The sequence below is a fragment of the Coregonus lavaretus genome (assembly GCF_964263955.1).
Source record: "Coregonus lavaretus genome assembly, contig: SUPER_35_unloc_3, whole genome shotgun sequence".
NCBI classification, from domain to species: Eukaryota; Metazoa; Chordata; class Actinopteri; order Salmoniformes; family Salmonidae; genus Coregonus; species Coregonus lavaretus.
In genome coordinates, this window is record NW_028167179.1 from 1,272,339 (window position 1) to 1,285,080 (window position 12,742).

Sequence of the window (12,742 nt, forward strand, 5' to 3'; positions counted from 1 at the left end):
TTTTTTTATTTTTATTTTTTATATTCCCCTTTATTACTTTTCAACCCCACCATCCTTTCCCTACTTGGAGTAAATTAGTGAACAACAACGCCCAGGCCTCTACTTCCGGTCTATACTTACTATCTACACCTTATGGACAGAGTTAATTTTACAATAATTCTATATCTATATATATATATATATATATTTATTTATTTTTTTGCTCCTGAACTTCTTCTACTCTCAACCTCTCCGATCATTTTCATGATGTCCATCCGGTTTGCTTCTAAATGCCATATCTTTCTAACTGTGCTCTTTCCCAGAAGCTCCCAACATACAACCTATATACTTATTATGGACACAGTATGCTTACATTATTAGCTATCTTTGTTATTATTTGTTGTTATTTGTTATTAGTCCCATCCTTCAACTCTATTCAATACCTCCCATCTATCTCTTAACACCATCCATATAGGATTTCTATTTGCCATATATATTTCAACCGTACTGTGATGTTTTACAAAAGTTCTGAACCTTTCTATTCTCATTGCTTCTACAGATTGTGAATTAAAAATAAACATTTTTGCTAAAAGTATTATTATATTATTGATTGATTGACTATGACTTTTCAGATCACCCAGTAATGCTATCTGCAAGGTTAGTTCCAGGTAAATATTGCAATCCTTTAGCCATTCCTGGACCTGTGTCCAAAAACAAGCTACAAATGGACAGAACCAAAACAAATGATCTAATGATTCTATCTCTTCACAGCAAAATCTGCAGAGCTGGGAAGATTGTATCCCCCATATAAATAACATTCTATTGGTAGCAAGAATTTTATATAATAATTTAAATTGAAAGATTCTAATTTTTGAATCCGGTGTCGTTTTGCGTGTCAGTTCATAAACACTATGCCATGGGATCGGTATGTCAAAGATCTCTTCCCAACTATTTTGCAATCTATATGGGACGGCTGTCAATCCTTTGGTCCTTAAGTGAAACTGATATACTTTTTTATTTATCACAGTTTTCCTTAACCAATTATGTTCTTTAATGCAAGGCCGACAGACAAGTTCCTTACTTTCTCCCCCTTCAACTTTCCTCTTCCACTTTTGCGGTAAGGCTGCAATTATTTGGTTGTAATTCTGGGTAGAGCAGACATTTCCATATGTTTTTGTTAGCTGCATGTGCGACATAACTCCACCAGTCCTACCGATGATATCATTTACGAAGATTATACCTTTTTTAAACATTCTGTCAAAAAATAAAGGTTTTTTGTCAATTAGTATATTTGAATTTAACCACAATATTTGTTGCATTATTTGTTCTGTCGTTTCTGGAGGATTAAATTGAAATTGCAACCAACTTTCTATGGCTTGTTTTAGAAATAGTGACATTTGGGAGATTATTTCCTTTTCAAATAACTGAAAGTGAGAGGTTGTAATCTGAATAAAGGGAAAAAGGCCTTTCTTGAACAGTGGGTGAGACAATCTTACTAATTTGCTTGAGAACCAGTTCGGATTTAAGTATAACTTTTGGATGACTGAAGATTTTAGTGATAGGTCTAATGCTTTAATATTTAATAATTTCTGTCCTCCGAATTCATATTCATTATATAAATATGCTCTTTTAATTTTGTCTGGCTTGCCGTTCCAAATAAAATTGAATATTTTTTTCTCATATAATTTAAAAAACTGTTTGCTAGGCGTAGGCAAGACCATAAGCAAATAGGTAAACTGGGATAATACTAAAGAGTTAATCAGGGTGATTTTTCCACAAATTGACAGGTATTTTCCTTTCCATGGTAGTAAGATCTTATCTATTTTTGCTAACTTTCTATTAAAATTTATTGAAGTGAGATCATTTATTTCCTTTGGGATATGTATTCCGAGTATATCTACATCACCATCAGACCATTTTATTGGTAAACTACATGGTAATGTAAAAATTGTATTTTTTAGTGATCCAATACGTAATATAGTACATTTGTCATAATTTGGTTTTAATCCAGAGAGGTTAGAAAATGTATCTAGATCCTCTATGAGGCTGTGGAGGGATTCTAGTTGTGGATCTAAAAGAAAACATGAATCATCTGCGTACAATGACACCTTTGTTTTTAAGCCCTGTATTTCTAATCCTCTGATATTATTATTGGATCTGATTTTAATAGCTAACATCTCGATGGCCACAATAAATAGATATGCCGATAGTGGACAACCTTGTTTCACTCCTCTTGACAGTTTAAAACTTTCTGAGAAATAGCCATTATTTACTATTTTACACTTGAAAAAGAAGGGTCAACACTGCAAATATTGACTCTTTGCATAAACTTAATGTAATTGTCAATAAAAGCCTTTGACACATATGGAATGCTTGTAATTATACTTCAGTATACCATAGTAACATCTGACAAAGATATCTAATAACACTGAAGCGGCGACCTTTGACCACGACTGTAGCCTATATGATGTTCTCAAATGCCTATTTCATTACCTTCATTCCACTACTTCATTTTTTTCCCAAGACACTTTTAATGAGAAAATGTATACAGTTTATCAAGTTCATGCAGATTTGTAGTTGAGACATGTGTATGTGTGGTTTTCATATGGTGTATTTAAAACTTGTTCATGTTTAATAAACACAACATTTGACTTTTCATTTAAAGATTTTCATTGAGACTCTCTTTAATATACCTCACATCTGATCTCACCCTATTCTGCATACACCTGAACGTGCTTTATAACCAATATACACTATAAATTAATATACCTACACATAACGCCACACTAACACCTACTGTACACAAATATATATTTTCACAAAAATAGTGCACTGGGCCTTTAATAGTCCTGTATTAGTGGAACGATATATCCGTCTGCAGCGCCAGTGCTGGCAAAAAGACTTGACCTGCACCCCCCCTTGGCAAAAACATTTGTAGCACCCTCCCCCCTACCCCAGGTTTGTCTGATGATGACTTCTCACTTATTTTTACCCACAACATCATATTTATGTCCACCATAATGGGTTGATGACGTGGATGTTGATTAAGGCAGCCCCCAGCACCTCTCTGATTCAGAGGGGTTGGGTTAAATGCGGAAGACACATTTCAGTTGAATACATTCAGTTGTACAACTGACTAGGAATCCCCCTTTCCCCTTTAACAACAATGAAGTAATTCTGTAACTACAGTATAGGACTCAGTAATCTGTATCACCTGTCTCTTCCAGGAGGAGGAGGCTCCAGAGGTGCTGCTGGTGAAGGAGGAGGGGTGTGAGGAGGGTCTGGGGAACACTGAGGGGACCATGATCATGGAGGACAATCAGACTACACCTCCTCCTGAGGAACCAGCTGAGCAGAACAGGACCACACACAGTCTCAGTGAGGTGAGCCCACTGAACTACTGTCTGAATGGTATTAGGTCAGGTCCCGTATCACAAAGCCTCTCGGAGTAGGAGTGCTGATCTAGGATCAGTTTTGCCTTTTAGATCATAATGAATAAGATTATATGGAAAGATCCTAGATCAGCACTCCTACTCTGAGACTCTTTGTGGATCTGGGCCCAGGTCTTGATTAATTTAGTCTTAAAGGGCGACTGCATTTCCTGATTTGGTCTTGAATTTCATCAATGCGCATTAAGAAATGCTAGCGGCCATGACTGAAGGCAATGAGAGTTGTCTTGGGGGTGTGGTTTGATCAGTGGAGGTTCCTCAGAGGAGGAAGGGAAAGACCCTCCTCCTATAATTGATTAACCTCTATGGGATCGGTGTCCCGTATACGGGACAGTTGAGCTAATGTGATTAGCATGACTGTTGTAAGTAACAGCAAACTTTCCAGGACATAGACATGTCTTATATGGGCAGAAAGCTTAAATTCTTGTTAATCTTACTGCACTGTCCAATTTACAGTAGCTATTACAGTGAAAAAATACTATGCTATTGTTTGAGGAGAGTGCACAGCAACCAAAAACGTATCACAGCAACTGGTTTGATACATTCACCTCTGAAGGTAAATAATGTACTTACATTCAGTAATCTTGCTCTGATTTGTCATCCTAAGGGTCCCAGAGATAAAATGTAGCATAGTTTTGTTTGATCAAATCAATTTTTATATTCAAATGTAGGAACTGGGATCTACAGTTTGAACCCCTGCTGTCTCTGGCTCCACACCCACCCCCCCCAGCCATCTAGATGTGTGAAAGTTAGTGTATATGTCATGAGCCTCTCACTCCACCGGGTTACCACCTTAATTTTCTTCCACTCTGCTCACCACTCTCTCTACTCAGCCTAACTAGCTCCACCTGTCCCTGCTCTGCTCTGCTCTAATTACTCTGCCAGCTGCGCTGCATTACCCACAACCTCTCCCAGTATTTAAAGCCCTGTCTTTCAGCTCTCCTTTGTCAGATCGTCTGCAAAGCTCACACCCGGAACCTGTTTGCTCGCGCTTCTGGCTCACCCTGGTTTTGTGACCCCGGACCTGCCTGATTTTTGGATACTCTTCTGCCCCAGGAGATCCAGACCTGCTTCTGCCATAACGACTCCTGACTACTCTTCTATCCCGGTAACTCTGACCAGCCTTCTGCCTTGCTACTACGTATTTTGGATTTCCCTTGAACTGTACTGCTGCCTTGTTTCATTCCGCCCTGTTGTGTCTGTGTCTCCCCCCCCCCAGGACTTCTGGACCACCCACCACCGGCTTCATAGGACGCATCGCTGCCACTGGGGGGGGCACAGACCCAGCACATTGGACGGGATCCCTGTTACCCCTGGAGCCTTCATTCACTCCCTACTTCCCTTTTCCCTTAAGTTTTAATAAACTTTCTGGTGTGACGCAATTGTGGTCCTCTGGTCGTCTGTCTGAACCGTGACAGTACGATCTGACCATTATGGACTCAGCGCACACTTTCCCCGACATGGAAACCGATGAGCATGAGCAGCAGTTCCAGCAGCAGCAACAACAACTCGCCATGATCATTCAACTCCTCACCAACCTTACCCCAGCCAGTCTGCCCACCAGCCCTGCCCCCGAGTTACCTGCCCCGGTCATTGCAGCCGCTGCTCCGGAACCCAAGATTGGAAACCCCGAGCGGTTCAACGGCGACTCAACCCAGGTCCGGCCATTCCTGACTAGCTGCCGACTTCAGTTCTCCTTGCAGCCAAGGACCTTCGCCACGGAGGGGGCTAAAGTTGGGTATGCCATCACTCACCTGACGGGCCGAGCTCGACTCTGGGGAACAGCAGAGTTCGAACGTCAAACCCCCGCATGTGCAACCTTCGACCTGTTTGCTGAGGAGATGCTGAAGGTGTTTGACCTGGATTCACCCACCGCAGAGGCGTCTCGTGAACTGTTCAGTATTCGACAAGGCAGACGTACAGTCGCAGACCATTCCATCGACTTCCGAACCCTGGCTAGACGAAGTTCTTGGAACACACCATCGTTGGTGGACGCGTTCTTCCATAGTTTGGCTGACTATATCAAGGACGAGTTGGTCTCCCATGAACTGCCTTCCACTCTTGATGAAGCCATCGCACTGACTGTCAGGATCGACAGAAGGATACAGACCCGTCGTCGTGAGAGGGGGCGCCAAGGTCCACCTACTACCGGCATTCGGAGAGATCCGACTGGGCTCCTGTCATCTACTGCCACTCACCCAGGTCAGCTTGATCAGTCTGAGCCTATGGAGATTGGGCGAGCCTCTCTCACTCCTGCAGAGCGCCAGCGCCGCTTCACCTCAAACCTCTGCCTCTATTGTGGAGGTGATGGACATCGTGTGGTAACCTGCCCTTTAAAGGGCCGAAGCTCACCGGGCATAGGGGGAGTCCGGTTGAGTTCAATGACCATCCAGTCCTCCGACCGCAAACCCCTGCTGCAAGTTCACCTCCGCCTCTCTGACTCAACTCACACCCTGGCTGCTCTGGTGGATTCTGGCGCCGAAGCCAACATAATGGACATCAAGCTGGCACGCCAACTGGGACTGGAGAACCTCCGTTTGACACCTCCTATTCCTGCCCGGGCACTGGACGGACACTTACTCGGATCGGTCACTCATGTCACGGCCCCGGTCTCGATGGGTCTGTCCGGAAACCATCAAGAAACTATCCAGTTTCACCTGCTCCCCTCTCCAGGCCAACCCCTCATCCTGGGTTACCCATGGCTCCGCCGGCACAACCCTCAGCTCGACTGGGTGACCGGGGTGATCAGGGAGTGGGGAGAGGACTGCCACCGAACCTGCCTGCTTGCTGCCGCACTACCCCCTCGGCCAGTACCTACTAACTCCGCTCCTGACCTCTCCAATGTCCCAGAATGCTACCATGGTCTCAGAGAGGTGTTTAACAAAGCAAGAGCCACATCTCTGCCCCCTCACCGACCGTACGACTGTGCCATCGACCTCCTCCCTGGAACAGCCCCTCCAAAGGGTCGTCTTTATTCGTTGTCTGCTCCTGAAAGAAAGTCCATGGAGGACTACATCAATGGCTCTCTGTCCGCAGGATTAATCCGTTCATCTTCATCTCCTGCTGGTGCTGGCTTCTTCTTTGTGGGGAAGAAGGACGGATCTCTTCGCCCCTGCATCGACTACAGGGGACTCAACGACATCACAGTGAAAAACCGTTACCCTCTGCCTCTGCTCACCTCTGCTTTTGAGTTGCTCCAGGGAGCCACTGTTTTTACCAAGTTGGATCTCAGAAACGCTTACCACCTAGTGCGGATCCGGGAGGGAGATGAATGGAAAACCGCATTCAATACACCAACAGGCCACTACGAGTATCTGGTTATGCCTTTTGGCCTCACCAATGCTCCTGCTGTGTTCCAGGCTCTAGTGAATGATGTACTGCGGGACATGTTAAACAAGTTTGTCTTCGTTTACCTGGATGACATCTTAATCTACTCCAGAAACCTGTCTGAACACACCCGCCATGTCCAGCAAGTCCTTCATCGTCTTCTGGAGAATTCCCTCTACGCCAAGGCAGAGAAATGTGAGTTTCACGTCAAGACAGTGGCCTTCCTGGGGTACATAGTGGCAGAGGGAAGTATCCAAATGGATCCTGCCAAAGTATCAGCAGTCACTTCATGGCCAGTTCCGGAGAACAGAAAGAAGCTGCAACAGTTTCTGGGGTTTGCTAACTTCTACAGAAAGTTTATCCGGAACTACAGTACCGTTGCTGCCCCTCTCACTGCTCTAACCAGCACCAAGCAACCCTTCACCTGGACCCCAGCAGCCGACAAAGCCTTCAGTACCCTCAAGGTGAGGTTCACCTCCGCTCCCATCCTCCAGATGCCTGATGTGGACCGGCAATTCATTGTGGAGGTGGACGCCTCGGATGTGGGAGTTGGTGCTGTGATTTCTCAGTGGGCTGCGGAGGATAGGAAGCTCCATCCCTGTGCCTTTTTCTCACGTCGGTTGTCCCCCTCTGAGTGCAATTACGACATAGGGAACCGTGAGCTGCTGGCTGTGAAGCTTGCCTTGGAGGAGTGGCGTCACTGGCTGGAGGGGTCCACCATTCCATTTCTCGTTTGGACCGATCATAAGAACTTGGAGTACATCCGCACGGCCAAACGGTTGAACTCCAGGCAGTCCCGCTGGGCCCTGTTCTTCACCAGGTTTAATTTCACTCTGTCATACCGGCCTGGATCACGCAACACCAAGCCAGACGCCCTCTCCCGTCAATTCCAGAAGGATGACACCCCCTCCAAGGACCCTGTGTCGATTCTGCCAAGTCCCTGCATCGTTGCAGCTCTGACCTGGGCTGTTGAGGAACAGGTGCTGGAGGCTCTCCGTAACCAGCCAGGTCCCAGCACTTGCCCAGCTGACCGCCTTTTTGTCCCCGAAGACCTGAGGTCCCAGGTCGTTCAGTGGGGACATGACTCCCGCCTAGCTTGTCACCCTGGCTCCACCCGCACTTACAACCTGCTCGCCCAGAGGTTCTGGTGGCCCTCTCTGAGAAGGGATGTACGGGAATTCGTCCAAGCCTGCCCCATCTGCAACCAACACAAGTCGTCCTGCCAGCCCCCAGCCGGATTGCTGCAGCCCCTGCCTGTGCCCAGACGTCCCTGGTCTCACATCGCCCTTGACTTTGTCACGGGGCTGCCCCCTTCAAGTGGCATGACCGTCATTCTCACCATAGTTGACCGTTTCAGCAAGATGGCACACTTCATTCCCCTCCCCAAGCTCCCAACCGCCAAGGAGACCGCCCAGGTGGTCCTGGAACACGTCTTCCGGATCCACGGACTGCCTAAGGATGTAGTTTCTGACCGTGGTCCACAATTCTCCTCCGCTTTTTGGAAGGAGTTCTGTCACCTGCTGGGAGCCACAGTCAGTCTGACTTCCGGATTCCATCCCCAATCCAATGGGCAGTCAGAGCGGGCTAATCAGGAGCTCGAGAAGGCACTGCGATGCATGACTTCACGCAACCCCCACTCCTGGTCGCAGCAATTGACATGGGTGGAGTACGCACACAATTCACTGACCTGCTCTGCCATCGGTATGTCCCCTTTCCAATGTGTTTATGGATACCAGCCTCCTCTATTTGCCAGCCAGGAAGAGGAGGTTACTTTCCCATCTGCACTTGCTTTTGCCCGTCGATGTCGCCGCACCTGGTCACAAGCCCGAGCCACACTCCTCAGATCCGTTGCCAGCTACACTACCGGGGCCAACCGTCGGAGAATTCCTGCTCCCACCTACCATGTTGGTCAAAGGGTGTGGTTGTCATCAAAGAACCTGCCACTCAGGGTGGAGTCGCAGAAGCTGGCACCTCGGTTCATTGGCCCATTCCCTATCATAAGAGTGATTAGCCCAACTGCTGTCCGGCTCCAACTGCCTAATTCCCTGAGGGTGCACCCCACTTTCCATGTGTCTAAGATTAAGCCCATCCATGAGAGTCCGCTGGTCCCTGCTGCGCCTTGTCCTCCTCCTCCACGGCTCGTCGATGGTGGTCTGGTTTACACCGTCCGCCGCCTGCTTCGGTCCAGACGGAGGGGTAGGGGTCTCCAGTACCTCATTGACTGGGAGGGCTATGGACCTGAGGAAAGGACCTGGGTGCCAGCTAGTCGGATTGTGGATAGGACTCTCATCACCGCTTTCCACCAACGGCATCCTGATCAACCTGCAATCCGTAGGGGCCGCCCCAGAGGGGTCCCTAACCGTCCTGCCCGCTCGGCTTCCTGTCCTGTGCCTGATCCTGTCTCGGGACCTGTCCCATCTCCCGACCACGGCCCTCCGGCTTCCTCCGAGGATGAGGACGTTCACTCGGACCGTTCGGAGGAGTTCTAGCCCTCCTCCGGCTCCCCTCCTCCCGCCCGGCGTGGTGTTGCTCTTGGGACTTCTGGGGCCGTCCCTTGGGGGGGGGGTTCTGTCATGAGCCTCTCACTCCACCGGGTTACCACCTTAATTTTCTTCCACTCTGCTCACCACTCTCTCTACTCAGCCTAACTAGCTCCACCTGTCCCTGCTCTGCTCTGCTCTAATTACTCTGCCAGCTGCGCTGCATTACCCACAACCTCTCCCAGTATTTAAAGCCCTGTCTTTCAGCTCTCCTTTGTCAGATCGTCTGCCAAGCTCACACCCGGAACCTGTTTGCTCGCGCTTCTGGCTCACCCTGGTTTTGTGACCCCGGACCTGCCTGATTTTTGGATACTCTTCTGCCCCAGGAGATCCAGACCTGCTTCTGCCATAACGACTCCTGACTACTCTTCTATCCCGGTAACTCTGACCAGCCTTCTGCCTTGCTACTACGTATTTTGGATTTCCCTTGAACTGTACTGCTGCCTTGTTTCATTCCGCCCTGTTGTGTCTGTGTCTCCCCCCCCCCAGGACTTCTGGACCACCCACCACCGGCTTCATAGGACGCATCGCTGCCACTGGGGGGGGCACAGACCCAGCACATTGGACGGGATCCCTGTTACCCCTGGAGCCTTCATTCACTCCCTACTTCCCTTTTCCCTTAAGTTTTAATAAACTTTCTGGTGTGACGCAATTGTGGTCCTCTGGTCGTCTGTCTGAACCGTGACAGTATAAGCTAATGATCCATCATGTATGACATTCCTGGGAGTGTGTAAACTTACATTTTGTATTACCATATCATTATGTTCTCTATAGTTATGTACTTGAAAATGTATCAATTGACCAATTCGGCATCTTTGGGCATACTTGATACAAAATAGTCCAGTATTGTAGCGCTTCACTGGATCAATCTGAAACGTTGCACACACACTGCTGCCATCTAGTGGCCAAAATCTAAATTGAGCCTAAACTGCAATATTATATTGTGGCCTTTCTCTTGCATTTCAAAGATGATGGAACAAACAAAACAACAAAAATGTTTGTATTATATTTGACCAGATCCAATATGTTCTATTGTCCTACATTATTTTCACATTTCCACAAACTTCAAAGTGTTTCCTTTGAATATGCATATCCTTGCTTCAGCTCCTGAGCTACAGGCAGTTAGATTTGGGTATGACATTTTAGGTGAAAATTGAAAAAAAGTGTCAGATCCTTAAGAGGTTAAAACACACTGTTTTGCAATGAAGGTCTACAGTAGCCTCAACAGCACTCTCTGGGGTAGCACCATGGAGTAGCCAGAGGACAACTAGTTTCCGTCCTCCTCTGAACAGTTTTGAACAAATTAATTTCTTAAAAAATGAAGAAGTAAGAGAGAGAGAGCTAGCTATATTTCATTGTATATATATTTTTTTACTTTCACTTATCTAGCTAGCTAGTTTAGCCTACTCAAACACCCGGCTCAAACAGCGAAGGATGCTATGTTAGCTAGCTGGCTATCCAAAACTGGAACTCTTCCAAGTCAAGGTAAGCTTTTGGTTTTATAAATTTATTGTAACTTCTAAACTGCTTGCTGTACACTAACGTTTGTAGCTGGTTTATTAACGCATAAGTTCTAGTAGCTAGCTATGTTGACTATGACTGTTGCATGAAAGCCAGTGAGGGCTATGGCAGAGTGGTCTTGTGATAATTGTTTGTGTTTCTGCTGGTCAGAGGAAGCTGGTGCTCTGTGTTAAACAAATGGAGACAACAGAGGTGAATTGTTTTGCTCTCAAGGAAAGGGCGCCATTGAGAGGAGTGATTACTGGGGTAGGTAGGGGTAAATGTGAAAGTTGACCAACTGAAGGGGAAGATTCCCGGTGTTTGTGATGCTCGTCGTTCGGTGCGACGCAGACAGGGTGGCGTGAGTGGTGAAACAGAAGAGTTGTTGTCTGTCCTTTTGAGTTTTGATGTTGAGTCTTTGCCCGACAAAGTGATGTTAGGATATATAAGTTATCCCGTACGAGCTTTTGTGCCGAACACATTACATTGTTACAGGTGTCAAGCTTATGGGCATGTGGCAGCAGTGTGTAGGAGGGAGGTTCCTAGTGTAACCGGTGTGAAATGGCTAGCTAGTTAGTGGTGCGCACTAGTAGCGTTTCAATCGGTGACGTCACTCGCTCTGAGACCTTGAAGTAGTTGTTTCCTTTGCTCTGCAAGGGCCGCGGCTTTTGTGGAGCGACGGGGTAACGGTGCTTCGAGGGTGACTGTTGTCGATGTGTGCAGAGGGTCCCTGGTTCAAGCCCAGTTAGGGGCGAGGAGAGGGACGGAAGCAATACTGTTACACTAGGTGTGAGAAGTGTGCAGAAGGGCATGAGATAAAGGAATGTGTAGCATTGGGGAGAGTAGTGGTATGTGTTAATTGTAGGGGTTTTGTCTCATCTCGTCTATCCTTATGTCCGCTGTTAGATCTTTCCGGGGGACAAATCACATAACTACTAATATTCCTACAACAGGTGTTGGCTACATTTGGAGATGATGATGCTGATTCATGATTTCGACTGGCTGAGAAACGCTGCCTGCCTGTCTGTCTCGTCCCGACTCCCGACACGTTCATTACTATGGGACAGCTGGAGATCGAATTTGAATATTGAAACAATGTTGCAAATGTCGGAGAGACAGACAGCAAGGTTTATACAAATCGCTGCTGTTGAAAACTAAGTGTTAGTCTAAAAGAAATGTGAGATCATGACTAGATTCTTTTTAGAGTGGAGATCAAGTTTATAAATTTCCTGGCTGGACTGATGAGACAGTGGATTGCGCAATCAGATGGAACAGAGTAAATAGGCATTTTAATGTCATATATTTAGCCGGTGGTAACTTGTGGAATAGACACCGGCTGGAATGTGGTTTTAACCAATTAGCATTCAGGATTAGAACCACCCGTTGTATAATTATGCAAAACAAAATTGGTGTGTTCGTGTTACAAAGACAAAACATTTTATGCTGCAAGTATAATATTGGTGTGCTTATAAAGACAGTATGCCTACACTTACCTAGCAAATCTCTTTTTTTTTTAAATAGCAGTTTTGAAACTGCAGTAAAAGTGCAGTAACTGTAGTCGACTGTGGTATTTTTGATGCAGTAATTTCAAAATAACTGCAGTGTACTTGTCACGCCCTGACTCAGGGGACTCTTGTATGTTGAGTCAGGGTGTGGATTTTCTATGTTGTGTATAGATATGTGTATGATCTAGTATGTATAGATCTATGTTGGCCGGTGTGGTTCCCAATCAGAGGCAGCTGTCGCTCGTTGTAAAAAAAACTTTTATTTTGGATGCAGTATTTTCAGCATACTGAAGTTATACTGTACTCTGACTGCAATCTTTTTTTGTAAGGGATAAAAATAAGTTGTAGAGTGAAAATTCAGCTGTCCAACCATTACTAGAATGGCATTCTATTTGTCTATTTGGCCAAATCTAAGGATGTGGCTGTCTAACCACACTGACGT

General features: G+C 46.3%; 1 protein-coding gene across 1 annotated transcript in view; it reads left to right on the forward strand.

Annotated features, from left to right (window-relative positions):
* LOC311110304 (uncharacterized protein) overlaps window positions 1–12,742 on the forward strand; it is a gene marked incomplete at both ends in the record, with an annotated part of 170,178 nt that overhangs the window by 29,007 nt on the left and 128,429 nt on the right. The window contains one exon of the mRNA XM_084188840.1: window positions 3,207–3,362. Within this exon, the coding sequence (XP_084044966.1) occupies window positions 3,207–3,362 (156 nt within the window). The remainder of the gene's footprint in view (window positions 1–3,206; window positions 3,363–12,742) is intronic.